General features: G+C 41.0%; 1 protein-coding gene across 3 annotated transcripts in view; it reads right to left on the bottom strand.

The window, feature by feature from the left end:
• The window catches only part of TYK2 (tyrosine kinase 2), a 62,740-nt gene that overhangs the window by 11,311 nt on the left and 30,512 nt on the right, over positions 1 to 20,917 (bottom strand). For all 3 annotated transcript variants that reach the window (XR_016272393.1, XR_016272394.1, XM_089487154.1), the window contains exons 7-18: positions 20,106 to 20,300; positions 19,649 to 19,806; positions 19,402 to 19,519; positions 16,170 to 16,362; positions 14,659 to 14,765; positions 13,675 to 13,851; positions 10,328 to 10,415; positions 9,770 to 9,897; positions 6,267 to 6,402; positions 1,978 to 2,129; positions 838 to 988; positions 127 to 224 (exon numbers count right to left, since the gene is read on the bottom strand). Coding sequence is in view for 1 of the 3 variants with exons in the window: in XM_089487154.1 (XP_089343280.1) it covers positions 127 to 224; positions 838 to 988; positions 1,978 to 2,129; positions 6,267 to 6,402; positions 9,770 to 9,897; positions 10,328 to 10,415; positions 13,675 to 13,851; positions 14,659 to 14,765; positions 16,170 to 16,362; positions 19,402 to 19,519; positions 19,649 to 19,806; positions 20,106 to 20,300 (1,701 nt within the window). In the remaining 2 variants the exon portion in view is untranslated. The remainder of the gene's footprint in view (positions 1 to 126; positions 225 to 837; positions 989 to 1,977; positions 2,130 to 6,266; positions 6,403 to 9,769; positions 9,898 to 10,327; positions 10,416 to 13,674; positions 13,852 to 14,658; positions 14,766 to 16,169; positions 16,363 to 19,401; positions 19,520 to 19,648; positions 19,807 to 20,105; positions 20,301 to 20,917) is intronic.

The following is a 20,917-nucleotide window of genomic DNA, read 5'->3' as shown; positions in this document are numbered from 1 at the left end:
TATTGGTAGAATGAAATCGCACAACATAGAAACAGATTAATCATGAAGGGCTTTTATCTCAATTCTACTTGGTATGAATTGCAGAAACTAGCAATGCTTTATTTTATAAAAACAAAGGCAATTTACCTCACCCAGATCTCTGATCTTCTTCAGGTAGCGCTTCTGGAATACAGTAGGGTCAGATACAGGAAATTCAGGATTCACAGAGGTGATATCAAGAGGGTCTGAAAAATAAGAGGATAGACTTGGGGACCAACCAGTGAGATGTACAAGACATAGAGGAAAACAAAATGAAACTTCAAAACATACAAGGCAAACTTATGAAATCTATAATATTGTGATAGGGAAAGGGTAACAGCATTGTGCATACCACACAACGAATAAGTAACCCTTATTAGAATCCAATAATGGAAGAGAATAACATTTAGTAGCTTTAAAGCTTTTCTATTCCCCATTTAAGCCAACTATCACCTTACCCTAAGCAGTTAATTATTTACACTTTCTTTATATTGTCCTACTAGATCTTATCATTCTGCATTACATTTAATTCTCACTTTTTTGTGTTTGAACTTTTCTGTCTCGCTACTCTGCATTCAACATTATATTGTACTTTATATTTTGATCTCTACACCCTCAGCTCATTCATAAACCAATTTAGCAAACTGTGATTAGGTTGCAAGCACAGCCAGTTAACTGTTACCACATTTTTAATCAGCCTGGTTTACAGTTGTCCTCTTGTAGGGACTGAGTGGCTCAGAGTTAGTAAATAACGAGAATAAGTACATTGTTTCATAGGTTTATGGAACTGTTGCTATCAGCATACTCTAAGATCCTTACTATGTGGTTGCAGCTGGGTAAGATCTCTCAGAATGGTCCGGAAGGAAGGCCGCTCTCCAGGTGCATAGTTCAGGCACTGACTGATTAAAGTAGCTAATTCTTTAAAAGATGGTTCTGGAAGGCGATGTTTTTTCTCATAGAAACGCTCTTTCTGCAGGAAGAATAGTTTTATGGATAAATGTGTATTTCACAAACTAAGTCAAACTTCGCACAAAGAATCTCCAAACATTTATTTTGTTATAAACTCTCTTGTCCTCATCAGCAGTTAATCGTGTTTTAAAATAAAGCATGTGTAACCAAGGCTTCGGTACCCCACTGGTGGCTACTTTCTTATGGTCATTGAGAGACTTATAATAACCATTCCAGGGATTCATCCCTAGCTCCCCATTAATCTAGACCATGCACAAAATGTCTTATATCACGAGAAAAATGCTGTAAGAAGCCAATCTCAACTAAATTTACAACCAGAAAATAGAATGTGAATCAAGCAGTTTTAGACCTCCACTAAAAAAGTACTGAAAGAGCAAATTAGGTTGGAATCTGGTTCCAAACTACCTAGCAATAAACTCCACTGAATTGAATGGGACATACATCTGAGCAGACACATGTAATATTGCACAATTCATAGATAATGAAGATGATGTCCTTTAGCCTCAATAATCCTTATAAGGTAGAATAGTACTACCATCCCCCTAATACAGATGAGACTGAGACAACAGTAGCTTGCCTACAGTTACCCAGTAAGTCTGTATCTGTGGATTTTCCTAGCTCACAACAATTAGCTTCATGGATAATTTCATTTGTATATTGTAGTCAGAGAATATGTTAAGTTCTTTAGTGTAAAATTCTAGATAACACATGTAAGACAAGTAAGCCAGAGTCAACAGCAGACCAGCACCACCATTATTTCCTGCACAACCTTCTCTTCCTCCCAGAGGTGGTCCATGGTTTGAGCAATGAAGACAGCAAAAAAGTGACAAGAGGTGGTGTCAGTACTTCCTTTGCAGCAGATGTATCCCCAAATGTGGCTAGGATGTGGATTAGGACAACCACTTTCTACAGGGCCCCCGTTCTCAATCCTGCAACAAGAGATGCACACATAGGTATTCACAGGCAAAAAAGGAACACAGCAAATGTTACCTCAGAAGGGGTGCGTTCTTTTAGAGGTACATCTGCATCGAAGCATATTTCCAACAATGTGGTACCAAAGCTCCACTTGTCAGCTGCTGTACTGAGGTTGCTCACATCTCTGACACACTCTGGAGCAATCCAGGGGATCCGATCCACTCGCTCTTTGCAAGGAGAGAAATAAATAAAAAATGAGAACCTGTCTAACCACGAACATACAGATGAATGTGCAAGTGACAAGCAGTATGTGTCATACATGTTGTGGATTTCATCAAGGAAGTGGGGAAAACTATTCATAGTTTTCACAAGGCTCTCCAGAGTGGTGTTGGTACTACACATGAACATCTTTGTATGTAGGTTACTTGATTCATGCAATTCCTCACCTAAAAGATACACACTTGTTCCTCCACCATGCAATGATGATTATATATGCTGTTTTGACAATGCCTGTAAAGTGCCATACAAATATATGGTGCTATATAAACAAACATTAAATAATAATAATAATAATAATAATAATAATAATAATAAGGCTTACATTTGGAAACTAAGGCCTGTTACAGACTGCCAAAATAAAGCTGCTTCGGGTCTCTTTGGAGGTATGCTATTTAAATGATGCATGGGTCCTAAGAGTCTGGAGGTTGCACCAAAGCCACATTCTATTCCTAAGCACCGGAGTGCAGCTTTTGGTGCAGCTTCCAGATTCTTAGGATGCATGCATCATTTAAACAGCATAGCTCCAAAGAGACCCGAAGCAGCTTTATTTTGGCAGTCTGTAACAGGCCTCTATTTGGTTCTTAGAAGATACTAAGTTGGTCAAATAACACCTATAAAATTCACTACATTTTCCACATAAGACTGAAGGGAAGGCAATGGCTTGGAAAGCTAGAAAAGGGGCAGCTATAAAATCAAAGAAAAAAGAATACCAAAAAAGTAGATATTTCTCATGCTCAAAAAAATGCTGCTAATTCTCCAGTGCTGAATTGGTTTTAAAGGAAGCTGTCCTGCTGTTGGTTTTAATGTTATCTTATTGCTTTTAGTGTTATTTTAGATGTCACTTGGAGTGTTTTAATGAAGGCAAACAGAACTTTTAAGTCTGATAAATAAAATGAATTAATCCAAAAAGACTATCAAGGAATAGTTTACGATATTGTGTGCAGCTTCCCAACTGTGTAAGGTGGCCTCCCCCCAACTTAAGGACTTTGGCCTAGTTTTCACCAAGGCATTAAACCCAGTTTGAGCTGTACCATTTCAGCTGGGGTGTGTTGTGAGTCACTTGATGAAAACCTCCTGCATGGAAAACAATTGCTTCTTCCTGGAAAACCAGCATGCCAGGGACAAGGCCTGGCTAGAACAGGAATTGGCAACTATCCTGGGGGTGAGGTCCATTTTTCACACACCCTCCAACCCCAGTGGCTCACACTGCCATGCCAAATAAAACCAAAAATAAGATCATATCATTTCCACTTTCAATTCAGATTTTTTATGGTAGGAATGGTGGAAGCATTTGGAGTGGGGATTTTTTTTTTGGCCATTTGGTAGGCAAAGATAACCCTTTAAAAAAAAGGGGGGGGGGAGGTTTGGGGATGTTCTAGTCAGAATTTAAAGGACAACAAAGAATAGGATGCAGCCACATGTGGCCCATGGGCAACACTTTGCTGATTCCCAGACTAGAAATCCTTTTCTCTGGCATAATGTATGACAAGGAATGCTTTGTATAATTTTATAATGCATTGTAACACCCTCCCTGAAATTCTTCAGCCCAGCCACAGATTACCACTTCACTGAGAACAAGGACTACTTGCCTTTCCCACCCCCACCTTAAGGGGGAGGGCAAGATGCTCTAGTAGATCTGATCACCAAACACAGGAAAATTCTCCTGCATAATATGCTTCATGACTGAGAATCTCAGACTAAATGTTTCACCTCTGCTTGGTCAGCAATTGCTCCTTAGAATTTGGTCTGAGGTGTGGCCGTCACTATCTGAGTTGTCTCATCTTATCCTACTGCTGTATTGTTAGTATTTAGCAGCACTGGGTTGTTTCTTTTCAGACAGAAGGTGTATTGCATTCCCTCTGACAGGTGATGTGGATGTGATGGTCAAACCAGGTCCTTTCCTCCTCCCCCTCCCCCTTACCACCCTCTTCTACTATTGTTTTACTGTTGTTGCTTGCTTGGATCTGGTCTGATCACTTGCAGAGCTTTTGAAAGTTAAGACAAAGGCCACAAGAAATCAGGCTGAAGGCTACAGCTAGCATATTCTGCAAAGTTTCAGTTCTGCAGAGGAAGCAGGCATCTTCCCTCATTTACAGATTTGCTGCACTGTAGCAGCCGAAGAAAATTCATGTACAAATCGTGAAATTCACATCTAACAAAACCAACTGGCAGATTATTTCAGGACAAGAGAAAAAAATCACTACCTCAGATAGCATATGATCAGCTTGTGGAATTCACAAAGTGTGATGGGCGACAATGATTATTACAAAGAGTCAGACAATTTCAAATAAAAGATCTATCAATGACCTGTTCTCCAGAGATCTAAATGGAATCTTCATGAGCCAAACTAGATATGAAAGAGGGCAAAATTTATGTCTTCAGTTTTCAAACAAAGAGTAATACAACAACTCTTTTCCTAGCCATTCTTTCCTTTACCATTCACAGCTCAACTCCAATAATGGCAGTGGATTGGCTAGGGGGAAAAGTACCTGATGCAATAAAGGGTTGAAAAGGTGGGATAAGGAAGAGTTGAATTCCCCCTTCCATATGCTTATTTCCTGTAAACAACAGATCCAACTTCTATTCATCCCCAACTTTATATATGAATAGAGCTGATGTGAGAAAGCACATTTTGCTCCTCTCACATCTTGCTTGGCTGTGTGTCTATACACAATATAGTTGTCAGGAACAATGTTGGGAGCAAACAGCATGTGGCACTTCCTAATTATGCTCTGCTCATGTGCTTTTCTAGAACATCTGGCCAATCGCTTGTTAAGACAGAGCCCTCTGGTCTGGTCTGGTCTTAGCTGGGGACACTGTATTTAGTAAGGCTTCATAGCATGAAAACCATATGCCAACTGCCCAGGAGAAAGATCCAAGAGAATCCTGTTTCTCTTCAAAGGTGCTATAGAATCTAGAAGTGTTTTAATGCTTGCATTTATTTTAGGAAGTAGACAAGTAGCAAGGTTGCTTCTGAAATCACACTTGCTTTTACAGGAGCAAATCTGAATCACAACTGGAAAAGGAACGTTAATCCAAAAAAACCAACAAACCATGAGACATACAGGGAAAAGTATTTCCACACAGAGGTAATACAGTGGGACCTTCTAGGAGCCCTGTGAAAGTGAAACAACTGTAAATAAAAAACAACACTTTACCTGAGAGAACACCTCTCTAGGAATCTCTTCCAGCATTTGTAGTGCAATTCTGTGATCAGTGCCTGCCAGATGTTGGCCATGGCCAACATCTGGCAGGCACTGATCACAGAATTGCACTACAAATGCTTAAAGAAGTGTTTTCTCTAGTGTAACTTTATGGCCAACCTTGGGCAGAGTTGGGCTAGAGGATTTACAGATTCCTGGAGAGCATATATTAACTACAGAGCTTAGGTCCAGACTATTTGAGAGATCGTATCTCCCCATACGAACCACCTAGAGCTCTAAGATCCTCTGGATAAAGCTTTCTCTTGGTCCCACCACCATCCCAGGCTCATTTGGTGAGGCTATGAGAGATAGCCTTTTCAGTGGCTACTCCCACCGTGTGGAACTCCTTTCCACGGGATGCTAGGCTGGCCCCCTCCTTGCTGACCTTTCACCATCAAACAAAAACATTTTTATTCCAGCAAACTTTTTAAAATCATGCAGGCCTGATTTTATTGGAGGTGGTGGTGGTTTAGATTATTTTTTAACCTTTGTATGTTTAAATTTCATGTTTTTTTAAAAATTAACTTTTTACTGCTTTAATTAGGCTATTTTAATTGGTTTTAAAAATGTTGTTTTAATGTGTTTTTATACTGTGAAAGCCGCCTTGGGTCCCTTTTTGGGAGAAAGGCGGGATAAAATAAATAAATAAATAAATAAATAAAATCTGCAAATAATCAAATCTGCAACAGTCAAAACCGCAAATTGGAGAACCAACTGTATACTATTTGGGGAAGTAACCTTTGACACAAATGCAAAAGACTGCCACCTTTTAATGCTGTGTAACTTGTAATTATGTGTCAAAATTAATCCCACCAAGCTACATGCATCAAAAGTATCTACGACAAGAAAACAAGCTTCCCAGTATTAAAAGTGATGACCTACCTTCCCGGGAGAGCACAGTGAAGCTGACTCCAGGATCGCTGAGCTTAATGAAAGGCAGCAAGCCATCTTCCAAGCCTTTCCTGGCCAACAGGATGTTTTTGGCACATACATTGCCGTGTACCAGATTTTTGCCTTCCTGTTTCAACAAACATATAAAGGCAATCTGTGAAAAGATCCATCTCTGACATCTGTCACATATATTCCAGAAGGAAGACTTCTGCTCAACAGCAGGAAATGGAGGAAAGCATCACCCCAAATTCTGTGTTAGCAGCTTGGTTGTTCTACTGTTCTAATGTGTCTCAGTTTCCTCATGGGACAGTTAAGCACTAAATAGGAAGCTTCTTGACTACAAAGAAGGACCTACAAATGCCTAGAGAATCTTTTCTCTAAGAATCTCTAGTAAGTAACTAGTTTACTATCCGTGGCTCAGTGTCCTTTCATTACATCAGGTAAAATAAGTCTGCCTTTAAAAACTACACCATTTCCAAGTCAACACAGGCTCAGAAGAGCGTCAAAGAGGGATGTCAGTTCACATCTGTGTCTCAAGTTAGGATCACCATGTCCATACAGTTTTGCAATGAATAGGCATCTCCAGTCCTGTGATGCTCTAATTTATTTGGCTGTGGAACTTATAGGTGCTCCAGTCATATAATTCTGCTACTCCAAGAACATATAAGAATAAGACAGTTTTAGACTGGTTTAACAGTGATTCTTCTCCCCAGGGATAATAAGAAAGGAAAGTTCTAACAGTGACAAAGTACAACTCCAAGAATTCTTTGGGAAATGCTTTGGCAAGTTAAAAGTGGTATAAGACAGAAAAGCGTTTATAAGGGAGATCAAGCCCAAATGATCCAAACACTCCCAGGAAGTCAGTGGCAGCATGACTGGGAGAGGTAGGGTAGAGGGCACAGAACAATAAGTGCAGGAGATCACAATTTGCGCAGCCAAGGTAATGACATATTAAATGGAAAGGAACACTAGGACAAAATAGATCAGAGATCCTTTGGAAACAGATGGTTTTATATCAGAAGCAATCCTCCATTGAACAGAATAAGACCAACCTTTTGCAATGGGAGAAAGAATGGTTTTCAACAGATCTTAAATCTGATCCATCGCACTATTGCCACTGTAAATAACAAATTGTAACAAGCAAAATGCTAGGCCAGAAAAGCAGTCTTCTGTTCCAACCATGGTTCTTTACACTTGCCAACATACAGGTTCCTTCGTGGCCCCTCTTTCCATCAGTACTAGACATCTTCTGTCACTTTCAGGCAGATTCTCCTTGCCTTTCAAGATCTCTCCCTAACATTATCAACTGTTTAGTCTCAGAGTTCTTTCTCTGTTGCCTTCTCTTCTGAGTTCTCCAATTGCCACTGCATCCAGAACTAGTCAATATCATGCTTTTCAACTTAGTCAATTTATAAGTTGGTCAATCTTTACACACACAAAAATCACCAAATCATATCTTTACCTATTTTACTGAGTGCTAGTGACTGATAAAAGTTTTAAATACAGTCCTCCCTCCATTTTCACGGGGGGATCTGTTCTGGAACCCCTACCCCCACGAAAATGGAAAACCGCACATATTCAAGCCCCATTGGCTTGAATGGAGGCGCGCTCCCCCAGGGGCATGCATGCACACCATGGGCATGCACACCATTTTAATTCCCTCCATTCGTCCCCTGTGGATAATCAAGGGGCGCAGATCCTAAGTCTGCAAGAATGGAGGGAGGACTATAGATCCTTCTCAATGCACTTCATTTATGTATATAAACTACACAGCACTGGCATCAAATCATAACTCATGCCAACGGCCTGCGGTGCAAGAATAATGGATCCAGCACTTCATGTTCCACTGTAATAAAACACAGATTCAAGTAATAGAGCTTTATGGTTTTTACACGGAGGACTCCATCGCCAATCTGCTGTCAAATTGCAACATAGTTCCAGCTTCATGGTTTCCAACTTACAAATCAGAGACCATTGCTTTGTGATACCACTATGGCACAAAATTGTTGACCTAGTTCTGGGAATGGCAAATTGCAGTGTTAATGGTCTGTTCTGGTTATTAACAGCAGATATTTTATGCCAGTTACATATACAGTTCTCCTCCATGTTCACAGCATAAAGTATAAAGATGTCTAATTAACAATGGCATTACTGTGGGACTAAAACTTATATGTGCAGGTGAAGGTAACCAATAAGAAGTAAAAAGATCTATGAAAGGAGAAAGAGAAATAGAAAAAGCCATTTCCAAACACAGGCCCTCCTCACACAGTGATCCCTTTCACTTTTAAGACAAATCTTTACTATTCTAAGTGTTTATGATAATGATCATCATTTTGAGACTGTAGACCACAACACAAGACTGCATGTTTTTCTCTCTTCTCCATTCCCTCTCACTATCTTATAATTAATCATGCAGTCTTAAAAACACTTTTGCAGAACTAAGTTCCACCAAAGTCAATAGCTTTTTGTTGAGGACTACCCTCTAAATTGGAAATCTTAAAACTCTTCTATTGGCAGATATTCCTCTCATGCAGTCTCTTGCACACTTAGAAACAGACTGGAATCGAAGCTCTTTTTAGATGCTGTTTGTATTAAAAACGTTTAAAGGACGGCAGAGCAATAGAAGGCACAGGAGCTGCTGCTTTTCTGTAGAGGAATTATTTTTCAATAAAAAAGATGGCAAGGAGATTTTAATTTAGTTGTTAAAATACTTTTGGCTGCTTCTCTTTATCATTTTTGATTAAGATAGGACTCACTTTTCCCCTTCAGTCCATTGCCCTAAAATAGCAGGCTGCTTAGAGTCCTCATGAAATTTCACAAACTCTTCATATTTGTCATAAAGAATAAGAATGGACTTGAATGAAGCTACATTAAGAGAGATCCATTTCTCCTTGGAGTAAGGAAGGAGAATGGGGAGAGAAAGATAAAAGCCGTCAGGATTTCCAAGCAATTATATTAGTTTATTGTAAAAAGTTGTTTTAAAAAAGGGAGGGAGGAAGAAATGAAAGAGGAGGAAAGGGAAGAGCAAGGGAGAGTCTGTTAAAACCACATACTGATTTCCAATATTTGGGAGTCCCCATCAAATTGCCTCATCATCTTCAAAGGCAAAATGGATCAGAATTGAGCTAAATCAGCCAGATAAATCCACTTCTCATTTGAACAAAGATGGAGGAGGGGTGATCACAGTCTGTGTAGTGATCTTTTTATTTTTCATGGACAGCTCCTTTTAAGAGGCCAGTACAGCTCTTGCAAAAAGCATTGCCTTGCTGAGAATGTATCAAAAAGCAAACCTGAAATGTTTTCCACATCAGACTGTCAGAGATAATCTGTACCTGGAACTAAGGAGGGAAGCAACAGATGATGGCATTCTATAGATTAATTATAAAGTAAATCAAGGAAACAAGTGGAGCTACCTCAAGGTTTTAGCAGGGGATGAGGTATATTAGTGTTCCAACTGCAGGAGCTCCCCTCCAACCCAACTCCATGAGACTTACCAAATAACTCAGGGCACTGGCTAACTGTGCAGCAACTGTGAATTTCCATCCCACCATTATCCGTCCTTTGTTTTTTCTTAAGAAGACATCCAGGGGTCCATGCTCAATATATTCTTCCACCATTATATCTGAAAGCATGCAAAGATGGAAAAGTGAGGATCCTGAAGCAAAACAAGATTTAGCATCCTTCTTCTACAAACTATGGGCAGGAATAGGAAAGGGATACTTTAGTTCTTCTAAGAAATCCATCAAAAGGAGGATGAATCACTGGCTGGAAGCGGAAGGAAATTGGCCCACAAAGAAACCTGGCAATATAGAATTAAACATGGGTAAGGCATGTCAGTCTAGCACTGTTTTCTGAGATTTATGGAGGGAGGGAGGGAGGGAGGGAGGGAGGGAGGGAGGGAGGGAGATGGTGCTACGTAAAGGACAATAAACCAGAGAACAGCAATGGTTTAATAATGAAATTTGCAAGGCAGCTTAGAAAGCAAGAAAGCTATATCTCAAAGAGTCAGATGGGCAGGAATGAGCCATTCAACAGTAGTAGTTAATACTTACTCTCTGAGCCCCGTACACAGACTCCATGAACAAAGGCCAAGTGGATGTGGGAGACCTGGCTCATCAAACTGGCTGTTTCAAAAAATGCCTGCAGAAAAGAGGAGAGGCCATCACATGAGGCATACTATCCAGGGTACACAAATGGGGCAGTGTAACTCAAATATATCATTCTAATATTGCAGTAATTAAACTGAGTGCCATAGTACAGTCTGCCTGCCCCTTTAAAGCCCTAAATGGCTTGGGTCCAAGCTATCTCAGGGACCGCCTCCTCCCGTACAATCCTCCCCGCGCTCTCCGGTCCTCTGGGAAGAACTTACTACAGCCTTTAAAATCTAGGCTTGCGGCGACCTCCCAGAGGGCGTTCTCTGCTGTCGCCCCCAAACTCTGGAACGACCTGCCGGATGAGATCCGTCAGATAACATCATTAGACAGCTTTAAAAAAGCGGTCAAGACGGATCTCTTCCGACCGGCCTTTCCAGATTAACCATCCCGGCCCAGGTTCCCTGATTCCCTCATTCCTCCCGTGGCCCCATCTTAGTGATGGTTGAGGATCAACAGAGGGATATCAGGGTTTTTAGTTTTTTATTGTTGTTTTTATGCATTGATATTGTGTTTTAATATGTTATACTGTTTAATACTGTCTTAAGGGGGGGAGGGATAAAGTGTTTTTAATTGTCATATTTTATATTTTACTGTTGTTAACCGCCCGGATTGGTTTGCCAGAGGGCGGTATACAAATAAATATTATTATTATTATTATTATTATTATTATTATTATTATTATTATACGTGAGCTTGCTGTATGCGGACGTGACAAAATGGCACACATGCCTGCAGCACACATGCAGCCATTGAAATCAATGGGACTTCAGGTCCCGTGGTTTTTCCTATACGCAGGTGGTGGTGTCAGAAACGGATCCCCAGCGTATACAAAGGCCCCGCTGTTGCTCTACCTCTTCCACCCACTTTCCATTAATTTATACTAATCTACTGTTGTGCAAAGCTAACAAATGTCATATCCATCTGTATGTTTTTAATCACAAATACATTCCAGAAGATATGATAAAGTTCATGAAGACACATTTTTCAGAGTAAAGCTATTTAATTCTTGTTCAAATCTGTTTTCATGTATATTTTTGAAATGTAATTACAGGCATACCTCAGTTAACAAAGGCTCTGACAAAGAAGCACCTTTTTTACAAATACCTGCCAGCTTCCCCTTTCCTTGTCATTCTTAGTCAGTTGATGTTTGTTGTTTTGTTTTTTAAGCAGCATTGACATTGGATGCTGAAGAAGGGCTGTAAAAGTCCAGATGTTTGGTGGTGGGCTACACCAGCGTGTCTGCAGTAAACTGTACAATCAAGTTTGAGCTGGGAAAGAATGGGATTCTACTGTAGGTGGTATGACTGTGGCTCTATGTGCCTGCCTACAACAGGCAAGGTAAAGAGCAGGTAGCTCCAGACTCCCTTCCTGAGCATGTCTAACCAGCAAAACAGAAAGAAAAGGGAAAGGCAGACACATTTGTTTCACTAGTTATTCCCAACATGTTAAAGAAAAGTGTAGATCTATAGGTTTGGCTAGTAAAATGGAAATCAAAACAAAACTGAAGCCTGACGAAAGAAAAACATGCCTGAATGCATTTTGGAAGAAGCTTTCAAGTGACCTCTAGAAGGAACAAAATGTTTTTGTTTACTTATTCAAGTCTTATCTGAGTTGTTTCATTTCACACGTGCATATTATTAGTATCAAATAAAAAGTTAGCTGAAACATGTTGAACTACTCTTCTGGTTTATGGTGCAGGAACCTCGCTCTGTTCTTACCCTGTTATTTCTGAGCCTTGTACCAAACTTTCTGTTAGAGATGGGATGCCCAAGAACACATACAGTTTGCTAATTGAGGTTTACCTGTACTATATATCATCTCAACTATACATACAGAGTTTCTGTCATGAGTGTTTTATTTAGTTTATTAACAGAAATGCTGCAATAATTAATTTTACAAGTGAACAAGAAATAAAACCAGTTGTCAATGCTATATTTAGCACATAAACCAGTGGTTCCCAACCTGTGAGTCGGGACCCCTTTGGGGGTCGAATGACCCTTTCACAGGGGTCGCCTAAGACCATCGAAAAACACATATTTGCATGTAGCAATGAAAATAATTTTATGGTTGGGGGTCACCACATGGGGAACTGTTTTAAACGGTCACAGCATTAGGAAGGTTGAGAACCACTGACATAAACTAAGAATATTTTTTAACCCAAATATGATAATCTATGGTGATATGGACAAATATGGGATACAGCACCATATACAAATACTATGTCAACGCCTATTTGACCACATAACTAGAAAGATGATTTTGTATTTGTTTTGTATGTGTTTTCCCTCACATGGAGATTGTTCCCATGTCTAGGAAAAATGTTTTGGGTGAAGTAGTTTGTATGGATGACTGTCAAAGCCAAACTTACTTTCAAACATGGTCTGAGATAGACTGTGAGCTGGAAGTACCAAGGTAGAATCAGCACTACTTATAACTAAAGGAGGCTGCTGCCCTAACATATGACATTAAAAAATGTGGGATTAGAATGGCCTGTCTACCTGGTGCAGTAATTCATGGTGTCACCCCCCCTTGACCTCCTTCCATGCCACACCATACAGAATCCTCAGTAATCTTTTTTGCACCAGTGTTACTCATAAATTGCAATTCCTGTATATCATTGAATATAATGGTAATAGTTTTGATATAAACAACTAGCAAAATTAAAATCATACTACAAAATCATGTGCACACCTTAAATGAATTTACATTGCAATATCACGTACACAGCCTAAATAAATTTACGTGTACATAATTTTTCATGTGGCTGAAGTGAGAATTTGGTAAGATGTGATGTTTTTAAAGAAATTTTTTTAGAAATAATTTTTTAAACAAAAATTGCTTCTCATCCCATTCACACCATCTCTTTGGCATTTTAAAGGAATGCAGGTGAATGCCACATCCCATCTCTGCACAAGGGCAGATGTTTGGGGAACAGTGGTGTCATCCCCCTTTAGGGTGTGGACCACCGCCCCCCACCCCTGTGATGCTCCTGTTGTTTAGAAGCCTATTTCCCATAGGCACCAACCTGGAACATATGGGAAGCCTATAAGTAGTATATGAGGGCAATAACTTTTTTTCTATATTCTTCCCAACTGTGGCACGGTGACTCTGTCTTACACAGCCATCAAGACTAGTAATCATTACAGCATGCCCATCGTGAACTGGCAGAGATGGCAGATATGGGGCTATGCTCCCAGAATGCTTCTGACCCGACCCCACTCTGCAGGCTGTATGCCCATACTCACCAAGGCAATGTCCCTGTGGCTTGGGTCCAACATCTTCAGCACAACATGCACATCCCGACTGTTGTTGTTCTGCTCACTGGAGAAGTACTCTGTCTCATCCTCACCACTGATTCCACTGCACACATGCAACACACCCTCATAAATGTTGGTGCGCGTTCCTTGTCCCAAGTGTGCTCTCTGAAGGAAGTTAATACACTTCTGTATTAGATGTTTAAAAATTAATTTCTTTTTAAATATATCACTATTGCCTCATGCACTGCCAGCAGCTTAGTCTCCCATGCATTTTTCACTGTACCCAGAGCCAGTGATAGGATTCAAGGCTCTCCTGTAAATTAATAAATTTTACTTTTGTATTATAAAATGGGAGCATGCGAGACAGTAATCCTTCTTCTCAGGCAATTTATCTTCTTTTAACCCAATCAATTGCATTTCCAAGCCCTTGGGAGCCCCAAAATAGAATGGCAGCATCTAAACTCTTTTTCCAAGATCCTCTAAGCCACGGATGGGCAATGGGGGCCAACTTTCTACCCCTGGTCACAAGCCACATAGACTGCAAAAATGTACTCACTCATCAAAGTTACAAAACAAAAAACAACCCAGGGAGCATAACTAAACCAAGTGGCCAGAGTTCTATTTCTGGTTTTGAAAAACCTTTATTTTTTTTAAGATCAACCAGACATTGTACCCCGCAATCTCTTTAAAATATAAAATCTGTCATTCTTGGGAAGCTTCCTGGAGTGGCAATTCGTCTTCTTATTTTGGCCATAAAAAGCTTCTTAGGCGAGTCTCAAAGTCTTGGAGGAGCTGCATGCTTGGCACACCCTGGTTCTAAGCCAAGGTTTTTGGCATTATATATTGAACTCAACATACCGAGTGACTGAATCTTAAAATATCTTTGCACTGAAAGAAAGCACCAGGTCCCTTCCATGCTCTGACAACCTTATAATCATCATCTTCCAATAGGTTCAAACCAACAGTGCTGACCTGGGTGATCTCATTCTTTCGGATCTGATGGAAACTCAGCTGGGTCAAGTTCAGAATCTGCCGAGTGCTGTCCTTTACTTTTCGTGTGATCAGCAGGTCTGTGATCTCTGTAAAAACAGATCAGTCAAAAAGATCAGTGCTACAAATGTTACCATTTGTAAGGAAATATGTAACAAATTTTGCCACACAGACATTGTACTTGGTAAGGTATAAACAACAAGTTATTGAATCTTGTTGCCCAAGGAGGCTTATGAGCAAACAAGTGCAATCAGCATTCATTCTAAAACACAACTTATTGACATACTGTTGGTAAACAGCGCCTCTTGCAGGACACTTCTGAGCTTTTGTCCTCCTTCACAGCAAAGAATTATCAGGCTGCGAAACAGGCTTAACACAGCAAATGAGATCCTTAAAAGTCATATCCCAGCTGGACAAGTAACCTGGGAGGCACGATACTAAGATAAACAGGATGAGTTTTACTTTTTCATGGCATAATACGTGATAAGTATTCACACAACTGAACAGATGTTTTGCCTCCAGAATACAAGGTAAGAATGAACAAGGACAATCCTGGCTGTACAATGCCTTGATTCAGATGGATCACAACACGGTTTAATTTGAATATAGGAAACTGCATTAATGTAATATCCTGGCTTCTTAACCGTGGTATGTACAAATCACAACTTCCTTAACTGGAATGCTTTTTTTTAAAGGAAATACACTAGTTTGGAAACTTTACATCTATATCCTTCCACATGAAAAGGGGAAGCACAATTCTGATCTTTGCATTTTGCTCAGACTTTTAAGAAGTCATGATTTGTCATTATGGCTAGTGAATACAGTCAAAGTTACTAGAGGTCCAGATTTAAACTTAATTAAGTTCTGCTACTCTCTTCCTCTGACTGGATAGTAGGGCGAGTTTTGCATTAGTCCTGTGCTCTGATTTACTAATTTCCAAGGAGAGTGTATGAGTGCTTGCTGGACCTCTCCCTTGATCACATCCCCACTGCTTGGCTGTTCCCCCAATGAGTGGATGAAGCCCTGCAGCAGGGCTCCTGCTTTACACATGTAGGCTATCTGAACAGGATTCTACAGCACAAAGGGATCTCTACTCACAAGGAAAATACTCCTGCTGCAGATCCCAGGGTCCCAGCACATGGAAGTCAACAGAGCCAGACAAGCGTGATGCAGTGAAGGGGTGGAGGATCAGTGAGCATGCCCTAATATTTCCTTATACAGTACTAATTTGTGTGATGTCAGGAATGCTTCAACAGGGCTCTTAGGTTCAAAAAGCTACCATTTTACACCCATCCATCTTTGATTTGTATTAATCAAGTCTTTCAATGTAGTGCTTTCTGTGTCAGAAAAAGGCGTTATGCTGTGTGGCAGACCCACCTCTCCCAACCTATACTGTGCTGTCCACTCCACTTTCTCCTTTCCTAGGGAAAATTTCACTAGTAGCACACACAATAAGAAAAGGATGTTTCTTTAAAATATAACCTGGTTTGTACCTCCTGGCTTCGGGAGGCAGCACCTCTTCAAAGTGAATATCTCATTTCCAGATCTTAGAGTGCAGCCTTTGAGAGCATTTATCAGTTCTTGGACACTAGAGAATTCCTGCTCCCAACCTTCAAGCACAAAGGTATTTCCTTTCTTCTGGATGCGGAACTGTCTGTAACTCATGCCATCTTGGATTCGGGAGCTCTGGTGTGAATAAACAATAAAATAAAAAGAGAAGGACACTAGCTTGTATAAGACAAAACCCAGAATTCACTCCACTGTATGCCTGACAAAGATTATAAGGGAACAACCCCAGTTAAATCAATGCATGTGTATATAACACAATACTGTGTCAATTACTTGTATCTACCAACAAAGAATTATAGCAGTAAACACTAAACAGTAGTACAGTGCACCCTTGCCTTACGTGAGGATCTGTTTGGGACCCCTCCGCATACAGCAAATAGCGTATATGCTCGAGCCCCATTGAAAATAATGGGGCTTGTGTATGACGCACAGTGCGTGTGCATGCCACAAGCGTGTGTGCCATTGCAACTTCCGTTGTGCGGCTTTCACCATAAGCTGAAAGTCCCATAAAAGGTGCCTGCGTATGATGCAGGCGCACTGTAAAATTCAAGGTTTATCTGTAATTCTTTGTTGGAACATACAAGTAATTAACACAATACTGTGTTATCCACATATGTACTGATTTAGTTCTTACTGGGGTTTTTATAACCTGTGACAGACACCAGCTTGTATAGTCAGACAACAATGTTGCCTGGAAAATGTAAACTGTGGGGCATGCCTACCCCCAAACTAAACTAATCAGAAGCATTTAAAAAAATCTTCTTAGTGTGTCATTGATCACATGCATGTCAAGAGAAGCCAATAACATGCTTCTACATTCTTTTTTGCATGACAAATGTGAGGCCTGCTGTTCCATCTAGATCATTATTGTGCTTCTAGCAGTGTTCCACACAAGAGTATGAAAGTGTGTATTTTACATGTTATCAAGCTGATTTTAAAGAAATTGCCCACTGGACAGAGTTATCTTGAGGATTATCCGGTGCTATACTCTGGTAATATCTTCTGTCATTGTACTGTCCAGTAGCAGTAAAGCAAGCAAGTATGGATGCCCAAATGGCCAGATATAGAAAAATTACCTTTTTAAAAAAATACAATTCCCAGTATTCTCCAGTCAGCACAGCTATCTGACATGCTGTCTAGGGAATTTTGGTGCGACAGTCCAAAACAAACAAACAAACAAAAAACACTTTTCCAAACTGTTCCACTGTCTTATATTAAACAGGATTCTGAGACAGATTACAAACCTCACGCTCCCAAGCCTCATGAAGCTGCCCAGCCAATCACACAGGGGCAGCTTCAGGATGCTCCAGGGGCATGGTGTTAAGATGCTGCATGAGCACCCAGAAGCCATCCTGGGGTTGCAGCTGGGTTGCTTAAGGCGACTTTTTACTTGCCCAAATAGGCGCGGATCTTATCCACTCCCATTTGGTCTGGGTCCAGGGTGGATTGGGCCGCAGGTGGGGTTGCCACAGCTCCAGAGTGACCGGCCCTGTGGTGGCCCTAATCCGCCTTTTCAGGCAGTCTGTTCCACCCCTACTGAGAAAAATTACACATGGATATTTAATGCATAATTCAGGATTCCCCACTGCTTTGTAGAGATATGTGGCTCTTGTACTATGGCACAAAGTCCTTGCTTGTATCAGCACGAGACCAGACAAGATTGCAGCCTACTATTTATGTATGTTCCTTCTAGTCACCTGCTGAATTTTGGTGACCCTATTAATTTCATAGGGTTTTCTTAGTGAAGTGGTTTTGCCAGTTCCTTCCTCTGAAATATAGCATACAGCACCTGGCATTCCCTGGTAGTTTCCCATTCAAATACCGTATTTTCCAGCGGTATAAGATAACTTTTTACCCCCGTCTTATACGCTGGGTTGTCTTTGGTGGCCTGCACAGAGACAGGCAAATGGTGTAGCCACCTCTCTGGCTCCGGGGACCTTGCAGGTTACTATCCTAGCAGGCACCGCAGCTGGCTCTCTCTCGCCGCCACTGCTAGAAAAGGCAGTGGAGAAGCAGTTCCAGAGCTGGTCTGGCGGGAGAGGGATGGTTGGGTCAAGGGAAAGAGCCATCCCCTTATGCCTCGCCGCTGCCGCTGCCCAGGATACATCACAGCTCCAGCAGCTTCTGTGGCTCCAGCGGCGTGCTAGACTACGGGAGGCCCTATTACCACTTCTGACACCCGCCTTCCATGCCTCCACAGAGGCCTCCTCAAGCCAGCGCGTGTGGGCGCCAGACCCCCTTAATTTGGCCTATAGGAGGCCAGGGCGCTGCCTGCATGTGACTTGGGGGTCGTCTTATACGCCCAGTTGCCTTATATGCCGGAAAATACGGTACTAACCAGGACTGACCCTGATTAGTTTCCAAGATCAGATGGGGTCTGGTGCCTCTAGGGTATTCAGACACAGTCTAGCACTTACCTGTCTAAAATTACAAACAATACATATTTGGTTTTCAATTTGTCTGGCATAAAATATAATAAAGTATAATTTATGGTTACAGTTGACCCTCCTTATCCACTGATTTTTTACTCACGGATTCAAGCATCCATGACTTGAAAATATTTTTTAAAAAGTACAAACTCCAAATAGCAAATCTTGATTTTCCATTTTATATAAGGGACACCATTTTGCTCTGCCATTATATTTAATGGGACTTGAGCATCCATGGATTTTGTTATCCCTGGGCGATCCTGGAACCAAACCCCAATGGATAACAAGCTCCCACTGTACTACACAGTAATTATACAAGCTATTAAAAATCTAGCTCATTCTATATCACTACTGTTCTTAAAGTTTCATAGAAACACTCGTGCTAATTAAGGTTTATTAACAGCTGTTTCTCTGTTTGCCTGTGATAAATTGTTCTAAAGTGATGTGGTATGGAAATGTCTCAGCATGTTGTTCCACTATCAACTCCAATATTTCAGACTACAAATGATAGGCAGATATACAACAGAAGCAGATTAATAATTTTAGTTAATCTATTAATGCAACTCTGCAGTGAACTCTTGTGACACAATTCAGACATCAAACCACAGTTTTTTGCTTCCAGGCATACTACAGGAAAGCCATGGTTGAAAATGTTTTCTCTCCCAGTTGCTTAGCACTCAGTTCCATTTCATTTTTGTGTTGCAAGATTCTCCAATGGTAACCTCACCTGGTCTCTGTTTAGAACTGACAAGATCAATCTATTGAAGTCAAGGACACTCCAACGGAGGATGTAAAGGCCATCTTCTTGTTTCTCCCGCTTAAGTTTAGCCAAAATGAATTCCTCCCTAAAGAGAAAGAGAGAGAGAGAGAGAGAGAGAGAGAGAGAGAACAATTTCAGACCATCTGTGGAAATACCTAGTCCAAAATCAGATGTGAAAAAAGAAAGTCTAGCTGCTTAAGTAGATGCCACTTACTGCATGGGTCCATGGATGCCATTCTGTATGCTCATAACCAAGCGTGGTGGGGCTACTTCATGACACAAATAGTGGCTAGAATCAGCTGTCAATCTGAAATAACCATCTACCAGTGAAATTAAGGAGAGGGCAACATCATAGGAGGAAAAAGTCAGCTCCTGGACAAACAAATGCAAAAAGCATGCTATTAGTCCTGACTCATGGTGCTGGGTTAAAAGCCTAAAGGTAATCACATCCTAAATATCTACCGTAAATCATCTCCATTTGCCCCCTTTTATTGCATTCCCTGACCCACTGCCCCATTAACACTGTTTCCCACAAAACCAGGTTTAATTTATTTACAACAGCCATACATCACTCTTACTCAGCTCCTTCCTTGCCCATGTACACTGGTATCACTAAGCCAGATAATAACTGCCAATTAATACATGCAGCAGAGGAACAAACCACCACCTACCAAGCACTTATTGTCTTGACGATGGATGCTGACTTTGCAGTCTTTCATAACAATGTGTGTGATCTCCTGGAAGTCACAAAAATGCACCCATTTGGGTTCATGCTGTTCTGCTGGTTGGTAGGGCCACTTGGACTTGTAGTCTTTCGTCTTCGCCTTCCTCCCCAAATAACCTCTGGAAGGAAAAGTTTGCAATCTCTGCAAGACAAAGATAAGAAGCTAGCATTAGGGTCTTCACCTCGGCATTACCTTCAATATTACAGCTGTGAAAGGAGTAAATTTGAGCTAACTGTCCCATCAGTCAACATACAGGTAAATGTCTACCCTCCAATGACAGCTTCAGGAATAGAGACAGAAAAACGGAGGATGGTTTGGGATACATGGGGCGTCAAAGGTACCATTTACCCTGGTCGTGAGGTCATTTGTGTGATGGACCTTGCTTGGGCCTCTGTTGGTAATAAGGTCATCAGGCTGAGAAGGTTGGTTGGTGAGTCTGTTCTGATGGTGAATTTGGTTTGACAATTGGTGATAAAACTGTACAAATTTGGGTCTGTGTTGGAAGGATGGTTGAGGGAAACCGAACTTTCCTGCTGTAGTGTGCATTTCATGAGTGTGTTTGAGCTTATTGTCTGTGGTGGTGTGGAACAGACCTGTATCATTGATACCTTGTTGGTATTTCTGGCCTATGCGGAGAGGCCAGAGGAATAAAGTCAGGCATGGTGGCGGAGTGCAAGGTGTTGAGCAGTCATGATTTGTTGGTCTGCAAGGAAGGTGGCCTCTGAGAGGAAGGTGGTGGTGATCCTCCTGTCCTCCTC

This window comes from Sceloporus occidentalis, unplaced genomic scaffold (assembly GCF_023333645.1).
Source record: "Sceloporus occidentalis isolate IW3139 unplaced genomic scaffold, rSceOcc1.0.p SCAF_1, whole genome shotgun sequence".
In the NCBI taxonomy this organism is placed as follows: Eukaryota; Metazoa; Chordata; class Lepidosauria; order Squamata; family Phrynosomatidae; genus Sceloporus; species Sceloporus occidentalis.
The sequence above is the reverse complement of the archived record's forward strand: the minus strand, read 5'-3'. Positions and strand labels throughout refer to the sequence as shown.